The sequence below is a fragment of the Callorhinus ursinus genome, unplaced genomic scaffold, assembly GCF_003265705.2.
Source record: "Callorhinus ursinus isolate GAN/ISIS: 27379988/994484 unplaced genomic scaffold, GSC_fseal_2.0 scaffold79, whole genome shotgun sequence".
Taxonomy (NCBI): Eukaryota; Metazoa; Chordata; class Mammalia; order Carnivora; family Otariidae; genus Callorhinus; species Callorhinus ursinus.
In genome coordinates this window covers 1,629,769-1,649,530 of record NW_027397141.1, presented here as the reverse complement: position 1 = coordinate 1,649,530, position 19,762 = coordinate 1,629,769, and the positions used below count along the sequence as shown (strand labels likewise).

Here is a 19,762-nt window from a genome sequence, read left to right as displayed (position 1 = left end):
GACCCGGAGGCTGCTCCGGTCTCAACTCAGGGACACCCAGTCCTCACCGGTTGCCCCCACGGTTAGGAGATGCGACTGCAGGGGCACTAATTTGTAATCGACTTGGAAAGTCACAAAAGCCATCACAAAAGCCCTGTAGATGTAAACACTGGAAGCACTTCTGCAAGGGCATTTTCGACGAGGCAGTCGCCGCCCGCGAAGGGCGCGCGGGTCTGGAGCCGCCCACCTCCGCGCCACCCGGAGCGGGGCCGGGAGGGTCTGGTGGGGAGGAGGGCACCCCGCCGCGGGCACCCGGGCTCGGAGCTCCGTTCTCGCCGGAGCCCGCCCTCTTTCCGGCACTATGGAAACTGCAATTTTCTACGCCTGCTCGTCCCCCTTCTCTTTCTCTTATTACATCCCAAACAGAAGATTTCAACTTCCCGAGAACCTGACAAGTGAATGGCGCTGAGGACGCCCCGGAAGAGCCCACGACCTGGCTGCGGGGGAAGGGCGCCCCCGAGCGGGTGGGACCCTGGCAGCCACCGAGGCGAGCACAGTCCGGGATCGGGGGCGCCGCGCCCGCGCCCCTCCCCTCCTTCCAGGAAAAGGGCACCGAGCTGCTATCGACCCAGCGCTCACCGGTGACTAATGTGATGCTCGTAAACAAGGCGCGGGCCGGGCACCCGGGAACCACCCAGGCGCAAACCCGCCGCGGCGGGCGGGCGCGCGCCCACCCCGAGTTTGGGCGCCAGATCCGCTCGCCCGAGTGTGTATGATGGTGGGAGGGGGTTAGGAGAGGGCAGCCAAGTTCATTGCCCCTTCTGGCCCCCGCGAGTGGGGCGGCAGCTGGGCGCTGCGGGGCCCGAGGAAGGGTGCCGCGGCCCCCCGCACCCCCCACCGGCGCCCAGCCCCGGCTGGCGGTCTCGGCCCTTGATCTCCGCCGGCCCCCGCCCCCTGCAGTGTCCCCTCCCCCGGTCCCCTCCCCGGCGGAAGCTCCGAGCCCAATTAATTGAGTCAAAGGCGGGAGGGAAGGGCCCTCCGCGCGGAGGCCGGCCCCCGCCCCTCCTGCGCGCCCCTTTTCCCGCCCTGGGTGGCATCTCCTCCGCCGGCATCCACAACGAGCCTCTGATTAATGAGGCTCGGGCCGGCCCTCACCCCGCCCGGGCCCGGGCCTCCGCGGGAGGGGGAGGGGACGGCGGGAAACGCAGCCCGGGGAGAAAGGGGGGCGGGGCGGGGGTGCGCGGCCCGCCCCCCCGCGGCCTGCTCCCATTGGCTGCGAGGGCCGTCCGTCGGGGGGCGCGGCGCCAATGCGGGCGGCGGGGCGGGGCGGCCGCGCCGTGTGTGCCTGCGTAACGCCGAGTCACATGTTGTTTTGCTCTTCTTAGTTCAGTCACTCGGTGCGCGATGTGTTACTCACTGTGCGGCGGGGACCGCGACGAGCCCGGGTCGCCGTTGGCAGCAGCAGCAGCAGCCCCGGTGGCGGCGCGGACCCCGAGTGCCCGGGCGCACCCCGGCACCCCGGAGCGCGGCGCAGCGGCGGGACCGGTGCGGCCGCGCGCGCCTTAGGCTCGGCTCCGCGGCTCGGGGACCCCGACTCTCGGCCCAGCCAACGAGTCCCCAGGCGCCGCCCGAGAGCCCGGGAGACAGCGGCCGCGGGCAGCCGGGCCAGGGGGCGGCCACCGCCCGCGCCGGGCATCCTCCGGGGCGCGGGAGCGCGGAGGGCGCTGCGCCACCGCCCGGTGCCGGCCCCCGCGGGCCTCCCCTAACCTTCCCCACCTCCTGGGCCCGAGGGACGCGGGCTCCGGCGGGCGCGCAGGGGGGGGGAGGGAGCCGCCCCCGCCCGCGTCCCCCTCCGCTCTCCCCCAGCTTCTCCACGCCGGGCCGGGCGGCGCGGCCCGAAACGCCGGCGATGGCGAGCCCGCCGCTGCATGGGCCCCCCGGGCCGGCGGGCGGCGACGGCCCCAACCTCAACAACAACAACAACAACAACAACCACAGCGTGCGCAAGTGCGGCTACCTGCGCAAGCAGAAGCACGGCCACAAGCGCTTCTTCGTGCTGCGCGGGCCCGGCGACGAGGCGACGGCGACAGCGGGCGGGGGGCCGGCGCCGCAGCCGCCGCGGCTCGAGTACTACGAGAGCGAGAAGAAGTGGCGGAGCAAGGCGGGCGCCCCGAAGCGGGTCATCGCGCTCGACTGCTGCCTGAACATCAACAAGCGCGCCGACGCCAAGCACAAGTACCTGATCGCGCTCTACACCAAGGACGAGTACTTCGCGGTGGCGGCCGAGAACGAGCAGGAGCAGGAGGGCTGGTACCGCGCGCTCACCGACCTGGTCAGCGAGGGCCGCGCCGGCGACGCGCCCCCCGCCGCCGCCACCGCTGCGTCCTGCAGCGCCTCCCTGCCCGGCGCCCTGGGCGGCTCGGCCGGCGCCGCCGCGGCCGATGACAGCTACGGGCTGGTGGCGCCCGCCACGGCCGCCTACCGCGAGGTGTGGCAGGTGAACCTGAAGCCCAAGGGCCTGGGCCAGAGCAAGAATCTGACGGGCGTGTACCGCCTGTGCCTGTCGGCGCGCACCATCGGCTTCGTGAAGCTCAACTGTGAGCAGCCGTCGGTGACGCTGCAGCTCATGAACATCCGCCGCTGCGGCCACTCGGACAGCTTTTTCTTCATTGAGGTGGGCCGGTCGGCCGTCACGGGCCCAGGTGAGCTATGGATGCAGGCCGACGACTCGGTGGTGGCGCAGAACATCCACGAGACCATCCTGGAGGCCATGAAGGCACTCAAGGAGCTGTTCGAGTTCCGGCCGCGCAGTAAGAGCCAGTCGTCGGGCTCGTCCTCCACACACCCCATCAGCGTCCCCGGCGCGCGCCGCCACCACCACCTGGTCAACCTCCCCCCGAGCCAGACGGGCCTGGTGCGTCGCTCGCGCACCGACAGCCTGGCCGCCACTCCGCCGGCCGCGAAGTGCAGCTCGTGTCGGGTGCGCACGGCCAGCGAGGGCGACGGCGGCGCGGCGGCGGGGGCGGCGGGCGGCAGGCCAGTGTCGGTGGCCGGGAGTCCCCTGAGCCCCGGGCCGGTGCGCGCGCCCCTGAGCCGCTCACACACCCTGAGCGGCGGCTGCGGCGCCCGCGCGAGCAAGGTGGCGCTGGCGCCGGCAGGGGGCGCCCTGCAACACAGCCGCTCCATGTCCATGCCGGTGGCGCACTCGCCCCCAGCCGCCACCAGCCCCAGCAGCCTGTCGTCCAGCAGCGGGCACGGCTCCGGCTCCTACCCGCCGCCTCCAGGCCCGCATCCGCACCTGCAGCACCCCCTGCACCACCCCGCGAGCCAGCGGCCCTCCAGCGGCAGCGCCTCGGCCTCGGGCTCCCCCAGCGATCCTGGCTTTATGTCTCTGGATGAGTACGGCTCCAGCCCTGGGGACCTCAGAGCCTTCTGCAGCCACCGGAGCAACACGCCCGAGTCTATCGCTGAGACACCCCCGGCCAGGGACGGCAGCGGGGGCGAGCTGTACGGGTACATGACTATGGACAGGCCCCTGAGCCACTGTGGCCGCCCCTACCGCAGAGTCTCGGGGGATGGGGCCCAGGACTTGGACCGAGGGCTGAGGAAGAGGACTTACTCCCTGACCACACCTGCCCGGCAGCGGCCGGTACCCCAGCCCTCCTCTGCCTCCCTGGATGAATACACCCTGATGCGGGCCACCTTCTCTGGCAGCTCCGGCCGCCTCTGCCCGTCTTGTCCCGCGTCGTCTCCCAAAGTGGCCTACCACCCCTATCCCGAGGACTACGGCGACATCGAGATCGGGTCCCATAGGAGCTCCAGCAGTAACCTGGGTGCCGACGATGGCTACATGCCCATGACCCCTGGCGTGGCCCTCCTGGGTGGTGGCAGCGGTAGCTGTAAGAGTGATGACTACATGCCCATGAGCCCCACTAGCGTGTCGGCCCCGAAGCAGATCCTGCAGCCTCGCGCCGCCGCCGCCGCAGCCCTGCCCCCCACGGGAGCCGCAGTGCCGGCGCCCACCCCCACGGCCAGCAGGGCCTTTCCAGCCAACGCCGGCAGCTACAAGACGAGCTCCCCAGCCGAGAGCTCCCCCGAGGACAGTGGGTACATGCGCATGTGGTGTGGCTCCAAGCTGTCCATGGAGAACGCGGACACCAAGCTGCTACCCAACGGGGACTACCTCAACATGTCCCCCAGCGACGCGGGTACCTCGGGGACCCCTCCCGACTTCTTCTCGGCCGCCTTGCATGGCAGCGGGGAGATGCTCAGGGGAGTCCCTGGCTATTGCTATAGCTCCCTGCCCCGCTCCTACAAGGCTCCCTACACGTGCAACGGGGACAACGACCAGTATGTGCTCATGAGCTCCCCCGTGGGGCGCATCCTGGAAGAAGAGAGGCTGGAACCGCCGGCCGGCCCGGGGACCGCGCCGTCCACTAGCGCTCTCGCGGCAGCAGGCGGCCACACCCAGCCTCCTCACCCAGTAGTGCCTTCGCCCAGCAGGCCGAGTGGCAGCCTCGGTGGCCGCCCCGACAGCTTCCTGAACCAGCGCTGCCGGTTAGTGCGGCCCACACGCCTGTCCCTGGAGGGGCTTCAGACCCTGCCCAGCATGCACGAGTACCCTCTGCCGCCCGAGCCCAAGAGCCCCGGCGAGTACATCAACATTGACTTCGGCGAGGCCGCAGCGCGCCTGTCTCCGCCCGCGCCCCCGCTGCTGGCTTCGGCGGCCTCCTCGTCCTCGCTGCTGTCGGCCAGCAGCCCGGCCTCATCCCTGGGCTCAGGCACCCCGGGCACCAGCAGCGACAGCAGGCAGCGCTCCCCACTCTCCGACTACATGAACCTCGACTTCAGCTCGCCCAAGTCACCCAAGCCGGGCCCCCAGAGCGGGGACCCTGTGGGCTCCCTGGATGCCTTCCTGTCCCCCGAGGCCTCGTCCCCCTACCCGCCGCTGCCCCCGCGCCCTCCCGCCCCCACCTCCTCCCTGCAGCCGCAGCCGCCCCCGCCGCCCCCCCCAGGGGAGCTGTACCGCCTGCCCCAGGCGTCCACTTCCCAGGGCCCCAGCGCTGCCTGCTCTTCGTCCCCGGAGACTGGGGACAATGGGGACTACACCGAGATGGCCTTTGGCGTAGCTGCCACCCCGCCACAACCCATCGCGGCCCCCCCGAAGCCGGAAGGTGCCCGCGTGACCAGCCCCACGTCCGGCTTGAAGAGGCTGAGTCTCATGGATCAGGTGTCGGGAGTGGAGGCCTTCCTGCAGGCGAGCCAGCCCCCAGACCCGCACCGGGGAGCCAAGGTCATCCGCGCAGACCCACAGGGGGGCCGCCGCCGCCACAGCTCCGAGACCTTCTCCTCGACCACCACTGTGACCCCCGTGTCCCCGTCCTTCGCCCATAACCCTAAGCGCCACAACTCGGCCTCTGTGGAAAACGTCTGTCTCAGGAAAAGCAGCGAAGGGGGCGGTGGCGGCGTCCTGGGTGGGGCCGAGGAGCGCCCCACCTCCCCCCGCCGGTTGCAGCCACCGCCCCCCCAGCAGGCGCGCCCAAGGGTATCGAGTCAGCCTGGGGGCTTGGTTGGCTGCCCAGGGGGCAGTGGCTCTCCAATGCGCAGGGAGACCTCTGCCGGCTTCCAGAACGGCCTCAATTACATCGCCATCGACGTAAGGGACGAGCCTGGGCTGTCACCCACCCCGCAGCAGCATCCGCATCCACAGCCCGGAGACAAGAGCGCCTGGGGCCGGACCCGCAGCCTCGGGGGTCTCATCAGCGCTGTGGGGGGCAGCAGCAGCGGTGGGGTGTGTGGGGGGCCGGGCCCTGGCGCCCTCCCCTCCGCCAACACCTATGCCAGCATTGACTTCTTGTCCCATCACCTGAAGGAGGCCACCATTGTGAAAGGTGAGGCCCTTGGACCTTGTGGATCGTGGGTGGACGGGTGGGCGAAGCGTGGGCGGAAGGGTGCGGAAGCCGGTGAACTGCTCTGGGTTCACTGCCATTCTCTTCTTTAGTACCTTGACCCCAGCACCAAAATTTTGGACCAGCCTTCTTGTTTTGTTTTCCTTTGGGCTCCCCGGGCTTCCTTCTGTTCCAAACACCAAGAGCAGTCCAGGGGTCTTTGAGTTGAACGGGAAGCTTCCCACTCAGGAGACTTGGATTTGTTGTTCTCCCCAAGCCCCAGGTCTTTTTTCCCCCCACCCCCCCCCCCCCCCGCTTCCCATCGGTTCCCAGGGCAGATGTCTCCCCAGGTCAGCCACCCCAGAGTGCCAGCCAGGTGTAGGTTCTTGACCTGAAGTTTGACAGCTCCCTCACCTTTCCCTTTGTTTTCCTGGAACCAGGTCCCACCTGATTTTTGCTGAGCCTCAAAGTTTATAAAAACAGGCCTGTAAGTCGTTTAGAAAATGAGCGTCCATTTTGGTGGCAGTAACAGGGAACAGTTAACCATTTCAATTTTACACGTAAACTGGAGGGGCTTTGCCCGAAGAGACACCGTTTTTCTCCTGAGGGTCTGAAATGGTGACAGTGCCTACACAACAGTGTAAAAGCAGTGGTTTCGAGCATACCTGGGAGTCACCTGGTCAGAGTTAAACCTGGATGGCCAGGCTGTAGAAAGCCCCAGAGATTCTGATGCAGTAGGTGTAGGGTGTGGCCCGGAGTGTGCCTTTCTAAGAAGTTCCCAGGTTGTGTTGATGCTGCTGGTTGGGGAGCATCCTCTGAGCACCCTATCCTGTGCTAGGCTCACCTGAGGAGGTTTGAGAATTGACCTGCTGGGCCTCGCCCAGACACATTCAAGCAAAGCCTCCAGTGGGCAGAGCACAGGCACCAGTGTTGTCCAGAGTTTGCCTAGGTGATGGGCACGTGTGGCCGGGATTTAGAATCAGTGCTTTAGAGAGAATAAGTGGAAGACAACCTCCCAGGTCTTTTCCAGAACAATTGGACAGGAGGGTGCCCCGTATTGTTCACAGTCTCATCAAATATCCATGAGGAGAGAGGGGTGTGCTTGCTTGCAGCTGGTGGTGCATTCTGAGGATCTCAAACTTTGAGTGGCTGGGGGTTGGGGGTTGGGGAACAAGAGGGAGTGAGTATTCAATTCCTCATTTTTCTTTGGTGGGGGTGGGTGTTGCTAGTAAGGTAGAGGCTCTGGGGCCACCACAAAACAGGAAGCAGCGGATAGTGTTCTGTGGATGCTGGCCTAAGGTCAGCAGGCTGCAGAGGGACTGAAGCGATGATCTCGGTGGCTTGGGGATTCGTGCGCCTTTTGTTCTTAAAATAAACAGAGTAGCTGGATGCCATCTAAGTCCAACATGGGGTTTGGCGTATGCCAAACTGTTAGTCCCTGGGGTGTAAAAGTATAGCTACGGGGTAAGTACCCTTTTGTTCTAATACAGTAGAGGAAGAGCTTTTTACTTCTTTTATTAAAACCATAGAGTAAAAGATGAAAAGAGTCAGAGAGAATTATCAGGAATATGGTGCTATGGCATCTAATTACATCAGTTGGAACTTGTCAGAATGTCTCCCATAAACGATAACTCTCCACTGAAGGTCACTTTGCCTGGAGTTAAGCACTACAGGTACTTCTGGAAAAAGGCTCGTGTGTGTCAGGGAGTTGGAGGGTGAGCGGCCGTCCAAGACATAGCCCATAGTAACACCCCAGCATGACCGGAACTGAGTTGCGGGGAAAAAATGCATGCACGCAAAAATTTTTTTCCTATGCCCAAATGGATATATGGTGTATATGCCATAGTGAACATGAAAGTACATTTTGCTGAAATCTGATTCTCCTCCGAAAAGCAGCCTGAGAACATAACACCTTTTACACCTTTTGGTGAAGTAGGCAGCAAAAACCTGGACTGGAGTGAGCCAGGCCCCAGGAGTGGGTTCTTGCTGCAGCAGGAGGAGTGAACTGGGGGTTGCGTCGCCAAGCCTGAAAGGATTCAAGGCCTTTCTGATAAAGGAGATACATTCAGAAGCGTGATTCATGTATGATATAGTGCCCTTTTCAGACTAGGGAAAATTTTAAACTGCAAGAGATAAGTTTAGTTCGAGACCTGATTTAGCTTGGTATTGTTTTCCCACCAGTAGAAAATCCCTTCCAACGTATAGGATTCAGGACTCTGAAACTAAAACAGCAGTTCATATGCTCTGTGGTGGCTGAACAAAGATGAGATTGGATTTGCATGCTGTTTTTCCAGAGTCTCTGGGGGCATTATGGTAAACACCCATTTAAGAAGGAAAAGGACTATTTTTAAGCAAAATAGAGAGCTGCAGTTGATCCATTGTGCCAAAACCACAGTTTTTTTAAAAGGACTGCATGCTAAATGGATTTCTAGTAAACTAATGTGACACAGAGAACAGTAGAACAGGAAAGACAAGGAGGTCATCTTAATTAACGTGAACCTGAGTTGTGGTCTGCGGAGCCAGAAGGGAATTCAAAGTGAACGTCCACTTTTATTTAACTCACGTGTGCATGTAGAAATTTGTTTGTGGTGCTCATAAATGAAAAGTTCACAGGAGATAAGCGTCCTTTGAGAGAATGATTTATAGGGAGGAAGACTTGGAAAGCATTTCTTTGAAGATGAAATAGGAGAACTTCCTGGGTCATTGCGTGCACTGGCCTGGTGCTCAGAAGTGGCTTATGTGTCCACACTGAGCTCCTCAGGCTCCACATGGGGACACGTCATTAATTATGCTGAAGCAGAATAATTCGGGGTTGTTTGGGTAGAGTTTGGCATTTGCATAAGTGGTAACAAAGACGTAAGGTTCCTGCAGTGCTTGATAGTTGTTTACAATAGAATTGGGGATGGTGGGATTTTGGTGCCGGAACCAAAGAAACAATTAGTATACCTTAGGGATGTGTGTGTGTGTGTGTGTGTGTGTGTGTGTGTGCGCGCGCGCGCGCGCATGCTCTGGATTAATATGTAATAATAATATATGTGATAGAATAGTTATGTATATTAATCCAGAGCAAATAAAAATTGAACTCTAAATTATGCATCTTACTTGGGAGCAAGGGAAGGTCCTTAATGTGTGTTTTGCTTGTGTGTACGTAGGAAAATCCAACCAATCTGTCAGAGCGTTGTTGTTTCAGAACTGGAAATATAGTACAGGATTTACTGTGCTTTAAAGCAGCATTTAAAAACTAACTGTGTACATCTTTGTGCTATGATTGGAGGTTGGTGTGTATCGTAAAAGGTGCTATCTTAGTGTTCTGTTCCTCTGTAGTGGGATTTTTATTCTAAAATTGGTTTTCATGTATGTATAAGGCAGATTAGATAAGAGTTACCATTGAAGGCATCTGTGTTTAAATTCTGTTTGATAAAAGGACTATTTATTCATATCCTATGGTCAGAGGATTTGGGGATAAGAGGAATGTCTCCAAAGGAACGATGTAATCACAATTTATGTTTAAAAGGGTTGCCTACTGGAGTCTGAAAGCAAGGAAACCGGAATATTTTTCAGTTGCCTGACAAGCCACATGCCCTTTATTTTTCCGTTGTGCGTGCTGTCCAGCGCTTGTTGTAATAAGATAATAGTGAACACTGCTCCTGCCCTGTTCCCAGGAACAGACAACCAAGGTGCTAATGAAAACACAGGCTTTCGTGAATGAAAGTCACGTGACTCGTTCTACTTCCTTTATTGAAAGAGAAACCTTTACAAAAATAGTACTTCGTAGAAGGAAGCATAGTATGTGGAACATTAAACCCGGAATCAGGAAACCAGGTTTCTGGTTGCTGATCTTAATGAGTCATTGTGTGACAGAGGAAAACCATTTAACTCCGCTTTCTCACTTTCTCTGTCTGTAAAATGGGGTAATTATAACCCTCTCCCTTCCGTGGCTCTGGCCACTGGGCGGTCCAGCAGATCATAAAAATCAAGAACAGTTAAAACACTCTTCTAAAGGATCCTGCTCATAAACCCACTGATGCTATTGACACTTACTACCTTGAAACCATGAGTATTTACAGGAAAGTCACTTTTGTCCATGGCGTTCTTAAAACAAAAAACAAAAAACAGGAAAAACTCAGAGTCTGAAAACGGAGCTAATACCCTTTTAAGAAACGCGTGTCTTTTTTGCTTCTTTGCTAGTTAACACCCCAGTCGCCAGGAACCATGTTTTCCCTCTTTACTTAAGGTGAGATGTTGTTCATAGATAATTATCAATTGCAATGAAGTGTAGTGGTTTAGATTACATAGGAGAATAACGCTGGGGAAAACAGCGTCCTAATGCTGGAACTACATGGAGACTGTCCTTTTGATTACCTTTTATGATTTGTTTGTATGTCAAGACATACTGTCAAGATGAAGATTCTCTAATTAGAATATGCCTTTTTTTTTTTAACTGATAGTGTTGGCTCTCAGTGTGGGGTGTATTGAAAGGAAACCAGAACCCTTGAACGTTCAGCTGCTGAATCGTGTTGGGCCTGGGTTGATTTACTTAGGGGAGCCACTCCAAAGTTTTGATTTGTGTGGTTGTCAGACAGGGTAGGGACACCTCCAGAGTTTGCTTGAGTCATTTGCTTTTCCACAGGCCTCCTCCCCCCACAAAAGGAATTCTCATAGATATATGTGTTTTATTTTCCTTGGGGCTCTATGGATTAAACGAATCTTTCTCTTTTTCTGGAGAGGAGAACTTGCAGCAGTTTAACGAACAGCATGGGCATAATGGGTTTTCTTTTAAAATTCCCACTAATGCATTTTCTGGAGAAGCATAGTTCCAAGAGCTGGTTAACTTTTGGTATCAGATTTGGCAAGTGGAGAGGGTTCTTTTTGTTTTGTTTTTTTTGGGTAGCGCAGAATCAAGTGTTCCCGTTTCACCTTAGAAACTTAAGGGAAAATGTAACTTTACTCTTTTATCTGCATTGCCAAGTAGAGTGGGGAAAAACTCAGAGGGAAGTAAAGCGCCGCCCAAATCCCGTTCTTCACCGGAGTCCACTAATAATGGGGGAATCCGCTGCCGATTTTGTCTTCTACAGACATGAGGAGAAGGTGTATTTCTGTACAAGATGGACAAGGCATCTTAATGGGGGCATTTTAAAAAACAAATGAAAACAAAGTGTTCTGACCCTCTAAAATGATCAGTTATAAGCATGTCCTTGATCAGGTGGTTGTTTTGTGAAAACATACTATCCACATTTAAATGGGGGAGACTCTGTGTTAATTTTATTTGTATTGTAGACTGAGTTCAGTGGTAGGTTTTTTTCTGAGGGGAACTCGTGGAGTCATCCTTCAACATAGGGGGAATGCTGAGGCGGGGTGTTGCTGGTGATGATTTGATTTCTTTCTAGAAAGCTGTAGGGACTTGTGTGAACTGGGCACAGAAATAAAAGGCCCAGAAGGAAGTTTAAAGAGAGGGACTGGGAATACACGTTGTACGGTTGTACGGTACCATCTTGCTCGGTGGATACAAATGATACAAGATCCTTCTGGGCATGGTGCTCTTGCTGCTTCATTGAATTCACTGCATGGGAACGCTGAAAGAGAATTGGGTTAAAATTTAAAGGCTGCATGTTTACAAGTGATAAAATAGGCAAGTTAGGGGTTCTGATTTCTTGGTGATTGGACTAGAAAAATACTGAATTTGCATAAAGTTGCTTTTACATGTCCAGAGACATTGTAAAACTCAATCAGGTAAATGCGTCTTCAAATTTGGCCCTGTTTCTTTATGCCATACATGATATTGATGCCCACAGAAAAGATTTATAAAATACTCTTTGCCTACTGTGCTTTTACTTAAATTTGGAATATTTGGTCAAATATTGTGGTATATAATATACTTCAAAGATAAATGATCTATGCATAGCACCTTGTAAATACTGGGGTTTTTTTTAGTATTGATTTTATGTGTATATATATGTGCATATATGTATTTATTTATTTATTTTTAAGGTTTTATTTATTTTATAGTTGGGGGAGGGGCAGAGGGAGAGGGGCAAGCAGACTCTGTGCTGAGTGCGGAGCCCCACTCAGGGCCCGATCACACGACCCTGAGATTGTGACCTGAGTCAAAATCAAGAGTCTGATGCTCAACTGACTGAACCACCCAGGGGCCACTTTAGTATTGATTTTCAAGAGTATCAGATTTTCCAGAAACAAATATTTTGTGTGTGTGTTTATGGGGGGGGGGCTTCCGTTTCTCATCTAGTCGTGCTCCAAGAGGCTTGATGTGAATTTTTTTTAATTGAAACTTGAATACTGAATAATGACATATTCTTTAATCATGTTAAAACTTTATAACCTCAAGTATAATTTTAGTCTTACTGGTGCTTTAATCTATCCACATGGTATTGGTATAAATCACTGTGTGAGTTAGTATAGTCTAGTATTAAATTTCAGTTTTTTCAATGTGTAAGAATGGGATTATGATAAATTTCCTTATATTATGTGACTTTAATAATTACCTTAAAATCCGTATGTTTATCTTAAGAAGGATTTATGCTTTTCCATAGTATTAATGCATAATCTTTAGTATTTATGAATGTGACATAGTGCTTTCTCCATGCAAATTTATAAGTAGTTACTTAAGTCAGTCCATCTTTTGCCTCCAAATTATGTGTAACTAACAATCCCAAAACTTGATGGGCAGTGAAAGAAAGCAGCTGGCGCTGGAGCTTGTGACATTGTAACCATTATTCTGATCAATGTTGAAAGATTATTGTGCTCCCCTATCCCCTTTAGGTCAATAGTACTGTTTAAAATCCAGAAAGTGTTTTTTCTCACTTCATAGTGGTGAGACATTTTCCTACCTGTAGTATCATGTAGTACTGCAAAACCCAGTGACATAGGCAGGGCCACTCCTTGGGAATAAGGAATCTGCCGCTGAGGGAGATGCCCCGCGACTTGTCCAGGTCCCCTGCGCTGAAAAGAGTACTGTTGGGTGGATCACAGAGGGGTGCTACTGACCAGCGCTGTCCGGGGGTGTCCTGCGGTTCTGTCTCCAAGTGCTCTTTATGTGTCCGCGTCCTAAACTCTGCTTCCTGAGCTCACAGCCAGTAGTTACATTAGGATTTTACTGGACCTGCCTCACGCAGCTCTCAAGGTTACTGTGTTGTTTTTTTTTTTTTTTACATCGCTGGGGTGATAGTTACTTCATTTCTCTCTCCTTTTTTTCTTCCACGTATTTATTCATTCCCAGTAAAATGTGGGCAGGTGAGCAGGAAGTAGGACACGGAAGGAAACCCCCCCCCCCCCGATTTCTTTAAACCCCCGTCCTACGCCCGGCGGTGTGGAGAGCTTAGGATCTGATAGGACTTTGAAGGCTGTCAGTGTGTTGCTGACTTCACGTGTTTGAGGTTGTTGGTTGGTGGTCTGCTCGGGGGGTTTCCAGGCTCGCTTCCTGGAGTTCTAGGGGTCTGCGATGAGGAAAGCTCCTGTTCCCCCAGCTGTTTTGGCTTCAGCAAAGCTGGCTGTACATTATACTTGGGAAGACACCTCCCCGCCCTCCCAGCACCAAATGCATTAAAACTCCTTCCACACAGCATGGTGAGAATCAGAAGGGAATGCAAGTTCGTTTGAAGGGAGAAGAGCTGGGAGCTGTTGGTATAATGTAACTCATTTAAGATTGTGAACACAGAGGCCCAGGGAGGTCAGACTTCTTCTCCAAGGTCACCATTTAATTAGTTGGTAGAAATGTTTGTAAATATTATCAAGAAAGAATAGAGTATGCTCTGTCTCTGTGGGTCCTTTGTGTACTATGAGTAACTTTCTCCCAGGGCTGTCCGGTTCGCTGCAGAACAACTCAGCGTTTGTACAAGTGGTATCTGTCTTTTTTACGTTGGGACATTTTGCTTCATGCATAGACTAAAAGGTCTGCTGGTCGCCAGAAGTAGGGGATACAGAGGCACCGAAGTAAGGAAGTGGGCTGTAAATCCCGGAACGAGCCTGCTCACGACCATGTGGGCAGTGTTTACTGGTGAGGCAGAGGAGAGAAGCTTTGGCAAACACATTCCAGATCATGTGCTTACTTGTTAAAAAAAAAAAAAAAAAAGAAAGAAAGAAAAGAAAGAAGAAGAAAATTCCTGGCATAATTCAGATGGAAAAGCCTGTATTATAAAACGTACATCCTTGATCTTTGTGATGGGTTCAACCTGGATGGTCGATCCGGTCACGGCTTGAGGTGTCTTTATGATGTATTTATTCTATAAGTGAAATATCATGTTCTCCTCATTATGAATAAGTCCATTAACAGTTTCCTAAGAAATGAGTCATTAACCTCTTTAATGATGAGTGTATTTGAAAACTAACCAATTTAGAATTTGCCCAAGGACCAATAAGTTAACTAATCAGTTGTTGCTAGGTGGTAATCTGGGGACTGGCTTATTTCACGAGTGCCTGTCTTGTTTTCGAGATTTCTTTTTCCTGAGAAAAAAAAATCATTTAACTGAATTTTTATATGAAGAGAAATGGTTTTTCTACCTTCCTAATGATGTGACTGTAACCCCACTTTCCAAGGCATAGGGGAAGATGTAAACAAACCAAAATTCTTAAGCTGTCCATAGTTTTTAAAAATGTCGTGGGGCTCCATGGGCTTGTGCTCTGGTGGGTGAGTCAGTTTTGTTTACATTAGCTGCCGGTGTCTCCAGCATCCTCGGAGAGACTACTTCCTTCCTAGCAGATGGCAACCTCAGGGCCACGTGCCTGCCTGGTAAGCAGCGTGCACCAGTAATCTACCCAGCCGCTTGGCATCCCAGGCTGCCTGCTGCAGGGGCTCAGCAAAACAGGGAGACCCTGCCCTTCCCTTCCCTCCCCATCAGTGCAGCTTTTCGGGTTGAGGGGAGAGCAGAGTTCAGAGTGCCCTGTCTCTTCAGTTCTGGCTGTGGAGCACGTACCAGGATAAATGGAAAAGCTGACGAATGAAGATTCTGATGTGCTTGCTCTGTAGGGAGTCTTCATAAAGAAGCCCAGCAGGCTTTCCCGGGTGAGGTTTGGATCCCTTCCCTAGAGCACCCCTGGAATTGGCATGGCTGCCCTGCCCAGCAGGGGGGCTTGGGAAGCCAGCGGAAAGCAGGGACTGCAGTTGGGGGCGGGGTGGGGGGGCACTGAAGCTTGGAATTCCCAGGCCTTTGGAGAAGCCACGCCCACACCCACTTGGGGGATTGTCCCCGCAGAGTGGCCAGGCCAGTACTTCCCCCTCCTGTCCCCCAGCAGGGTCTCAGGCACCTGGCGGGTGGATGAGTCCGGGGGGGGGGGGCATTGTGAGGTGGGGGAGAAGTTTTGGAAATAGGCCAAGATGTTCTTACTAAGTTTAAGAACTATGCAAATTGTGCTTTAGAAACTCTGAGCAATAAGCAGGATTAAACAAGGCATGGATTAGTGTGCATAGAGCAGCTTGATTTTGTTTGAAGATAAGAAATGGAGGTACTAGGACTCTGGGACACTGTCAACATAGTGGAGCTCCTGAACTCCTAAGGTGGCAGAAATTGCTAGAAAGTGGTCATTTTCTTACGCTGCAGCCTGGATGCATTTTTTAGAAGATAAATTACTCAAGTGACTTGTGGCAATGTATGCTTCTGTTTTATTCTTATATAATAGTAGAGTTTTCCAAAAATTGTTTTCTGGCATAAACGTGACCTGAAATAGCACTTTGTGTATACAGATGAAACAGAAAACACCATTAGCTACTCATACCCTCCTCCAGTTACATTTATCAAGTAAGTTCGATGACACTTCTTCAAAGATCTTTCTTTCATTCGTTTGCTGAGTAGACTTCTAATAAATATACAGTTCAACTGAAAATATTTAGGTGGGATTTAGGAAAATAAATTGCAACGCTGTGAAATCTGTATTTCTTCCTCCTTTAGGATATTATAAATCCAGGAGCGTACAACTATGTTACAGTCAGCATCAGAAAACTAACTTCAATTGGTTCAGTAAAAAAATGAAAACTTGAGTAATGCATGGTGTGGAAATAATAGATATGAAAGCCTGACAAACTTCTAAACAATGAATTTTCAAAACATTCTTTAGCTTTTACTTATTTTGACAATTTTCTAAATGAGCAATTTTTTTTCCAAGTTTAAAGTTTATGTAGCTTCCAAATATAATGACATTTTGGTATTTAGGGTCATATCAGAATTTTAAAGATGCAGTAGAACTGACTCACCTTAATTCCATTTTACTTCTTATCATTATTTGCAGTTCAGCTTATCAGTAGGGCTGGTTTATTAGTAGTCTTCATTCCAAATGAAATAACCACAGCAGTAAAATACCCAAATTTCTCTGGCATGGAGCATTTAATTAAGTTCCTAGAATAACTCTGGGTGATAAGCATTCATCTCCATGACTCTGGAGTCTGTCCTGTTCAGCTGGAATGTTCAGAATTCTTCGGGTCTTAAGCTATTTCCTAGAGTCGAAGACGGTTCAGCCAGTCACTCGATTGAGGTTCGGTGTGTCCCAACACCGGAGTCATCACAGGGGCGACATGAAACCAGCCTCCGGCCCCTCAGTGCTCCCCACGCAGGCTGTCCCCTGGGCAGCTGCTTGGAGCGCTCCAGAAGATGTCCACCCTTCACAGTGGGCTGGCTTGCTGGAAGGTTCTGATGGAGCCACTCCAGCGCAGAGTCCCTTCCGCCACACTCTTGGGTTACCTCTGATGATTCTGGATTGCTTTTCTTCTCAGAAACAATAGGTTTGATTTTGCTGGGGTCTTAGCTGCTGGGTGTAGCTCACTCTACCCTGTGCCCTGTAACTGTCCCAGGATCTCTCTTTGTGCCCAGTCTTTGCTGTCAGAGGGAGTATTCCAGAAACTTCCCCACGCTAGGTTACCGGCCTCTCTTTCCTGCGCCTTCTGATTCTTCTCGGCTCACCATCCACTGCTGTTTTGCAAAGATGTCCTCTCTTTAGTTCGGGTGGTGCGAGTTCTTCCTGTGAACCTATCCTTTATTCTGCAGCCTCCAAACAAAGTGATGGGAACGCCACTCAGTGGCTGCTTAGCAGAAGGGCTGTGGGTGGGAGGGACAGGGGCAGAAAGGTTAGATCTCCCTTCAACTTTCAGATTTAATCAAATTGTTGAATATTTTTTTCATTACAAAGATGCCAGTTGTTACTTGTTAAACACTTTTAAAATGTTTCACTCCTTGAAAAATACTAAAGTGTGGGCTCGAAAGAAATAGGTTTGGTTTCCATGCTAAAAAGAAAAACAAAAGGTACTCAATCTTGAAGTCTATATTTGAGACCTAGGAAATAAATTTAATTTTGAAATGTGTTCAGATGATTAAGCATTGTAGGTAATAATAGATGCTCCAGAAAATTAAGTGGGGAAGGGAGAGAGGGCAAAGGTGACAACTGGAAGGTGATGAGGAAGCAGATCTTGTAGATATTTAGGGGGAGAGTTCCTGTAGGCAAAGGGAATGAGTAGCCGTGCAAACGCCCTGGGGCAGAAGATTGCTGCCAAGCTCCTGAATGAGAAGTGGTTCAGTGCGACTGACGAAGGGGAGAAAGGCAGAGCTTATTAGGTGAAGTGGAGGAGGTGACAAGGGACAGTAACCTGTAGAGCCCGATCAGCCACTGTAGAGACATCAGTACATATTTAACAGTGTAAAAGGAAAACCTAGTCTTTGGAACAATACATAGAGCATTTAAAGACTTTTGCTGGCATCATCTAATTCTGCCATCTTGTGTTTTTTTGCCTGGTGAGGGATATGGCAGCTCCTGACTCTGCTTCTCCAAACTAGCAGAGAAAATGGGAGAAGCCCTGAAAGTGGGTTGAGGCACACTGAGAAGCCATGTGGTGGGCGGTGGGGGGCCCGCTGGGAGATGATCAGTGAGATAAACAGCCAGGCACCTGCCTACTTGAGGAATCACCTACTTGATTACACAAACATCTGTAAAGCACCTTATAATTTATAAAACACTTCTGAATGTTGTCAAGTCCTCAGGACCTCCGTGGAGGGAGGTTCTTGTTATTCTTAGGTTTTAAGAGAAAAACCTGAGGCTGGAGAGACTCTGGGCCTGGAAGGAGGTGGTGTCCTGGTAGGGTTGCTGCTGCCTGGTTCTGGGTCTTCCAGCTGACGCAGTGGCTTCTTTTGGGGGGCTGGGGGGAAGGCTGTCACCCTGGACAAGACAAACCGAGGGTGAGTCTGGAGCTGGGTTAGTGCCTCCTGGAGCCGCTTACAGCTGAGCCCCGACCCGGGGAGTTCGGCAGGCTCTGCTTTTCCTAGGGAGTGCCAGAATCAGGCTGTGCTGTGGACTGGCTTCATCCTCCAGCTGATGGAGAACTGAGTGTGCCGTATATTTTGTAGCGAGAACCCCCGACAGGACAGTGCTGATGTGAGGAGTGAGCCAGAGGCCGCGGACGCCAGAAGGACCCACCAGCCTCAGCCTGTGTGTGAGGGACATGGACGTTTTGCAAATGGCTTTGTGTGCAGTTATTTGTCGCTTGTGTGGTTTTCAGACTTGACGGAGCATGGAGGTCTGTCTTCAGGATTTAGGTTTAGTTTTACTTAATTTTGGTGAACTATGTACAGAATACGGTGGCATACGTAAACTCTTAAACTCCTCTGTTTCAATGAGATGGACGGCCTCCTCCTGATGGGCTGCTTCCCTGTATTGGCAGTTACTCCTCTGCTTGGGGATGCTCTTGCCTCTGTCAGGCCAGAAATGTGAAAGTTCAGTTTTCACGCTCAAGTGCGTGTGCTAGGAACTATGTCTATGCTCATGGGTCGCCTTGATTTCTCTGCTGCCTGAATCTGGAGAACTTGATGCAGAAGGCCCTGTGACGGTGAGAGGTGGGAGTGGGAGGCGGCGTGTCCCCAACTGGGCTGGTCTTTGAGGGACGCGCGGCTGAGGGGCCCACCCCGCGGCCCGCAGCGCACGGCCGGCCGATTCCCGCGCCCTGACTCCTGGGGGTCTCACTGTTGCCATGCACAGTGGTTCAAAATGAGAGCGAGTTTACTCATCTTTTTCCTGTTCCTCTTGGTTTAGGCCGCTTGGAAGCCCGTTCGTGTTCAGTTTAATACAACAGGTAGAAATTACAAAATGGCCTGTTGCTCTCTGTCTTAGAAAAATCGAGAAAGTAAGCGTTATTTTTCTGTTAACCCCTATGACTGCGTGTCACAATCCTGCCACTGTGAAGTGGGGGAATGCTTTCCATGGGTGGAATATTGGGGCTGGCGGGCTGCCCTCTGGATGGGGGAGCACTCCGCGCGTCATGTAACTGCCGGGTACGAAGCTTCCGTCCGCTCTGTTGTATTTTGTCATTTTGGTCCCTGAAGAGGTGGTTAGGAAGGCACCTGTGTTTTTAATCCATTCTTAAAAGTCCTAGAGGGTTCTGCCCAGCTTGGAGGGACTGGGGATGCGAGCGGGCTGGTCAGTGCGGAACATCCAGCCTTCTTGTGGTGGAAGCAGTGGTGTCTTCACGGTGGATTGACTGTGTCCCCCTCCCCAAGCCTAGAGCTGTTTGGGAAGCTGTGTCTTTCTGTGGTCGGCTGTTTTGTTCCTTCGCGTGGCTTTCTTCTCGCCAGAGAAGAGGGAAGGGTGAGAGACGTGGGTGCTTGTGTCCCCAGTGTGCCGTGGGGTGGCCCGGAGCTGGGCCGCTCCATCCCTGTGCGTGAATACTTCCCATGCTGGGCGCAGCAGCAGCAGGTGCTCTTCCTGGCTCTGGGCCTAACAGTTGTGGCCCTGGCCTCCGGGAAGGTCGGGGGCCAAGGTGTCCAGCCTGCCTGCCCTCTTGAATCTCCCAAGAGGCCTTGAGAAATCCCAGGCTGGGCCCCTGACCCAGGCGTCCCGGGGTCCAGAGCCCCTCCTGTGGGAGGTCCCTCCCAGCAAATGAGCATGTAAAATGCCCACCAGGTCTGGCC

At 53.0% G+C, this 19,762-nt stretch overlaps 1 protein-coding gene across 1 annotated transcript in view; it reads left to right on the top strand.

The window, feature by feature from the left end:
* The first annotated feature begins 1,364 nt into the window (after positions 1-1,364).
* The window catches only part of IRS2 (insulin receptor substrate 2), a 29,237-nt gene continuing 10,839 nt past the window's right edge, over positions 1,365-19,762 (top strand). Inside the window, exon 1 of the mRNA XM_025874697.2 lies at positions 1,365-5,870. Within this exon, the coding sequence (XP_025730482.1) occupies positions 1,889-5,870 (3,982 nt within the window). The 5' untranslated portion in view covers positions 1,365-1,888. The remainder of the gene's footprint in view (positions 5,871-19,762) is intronic.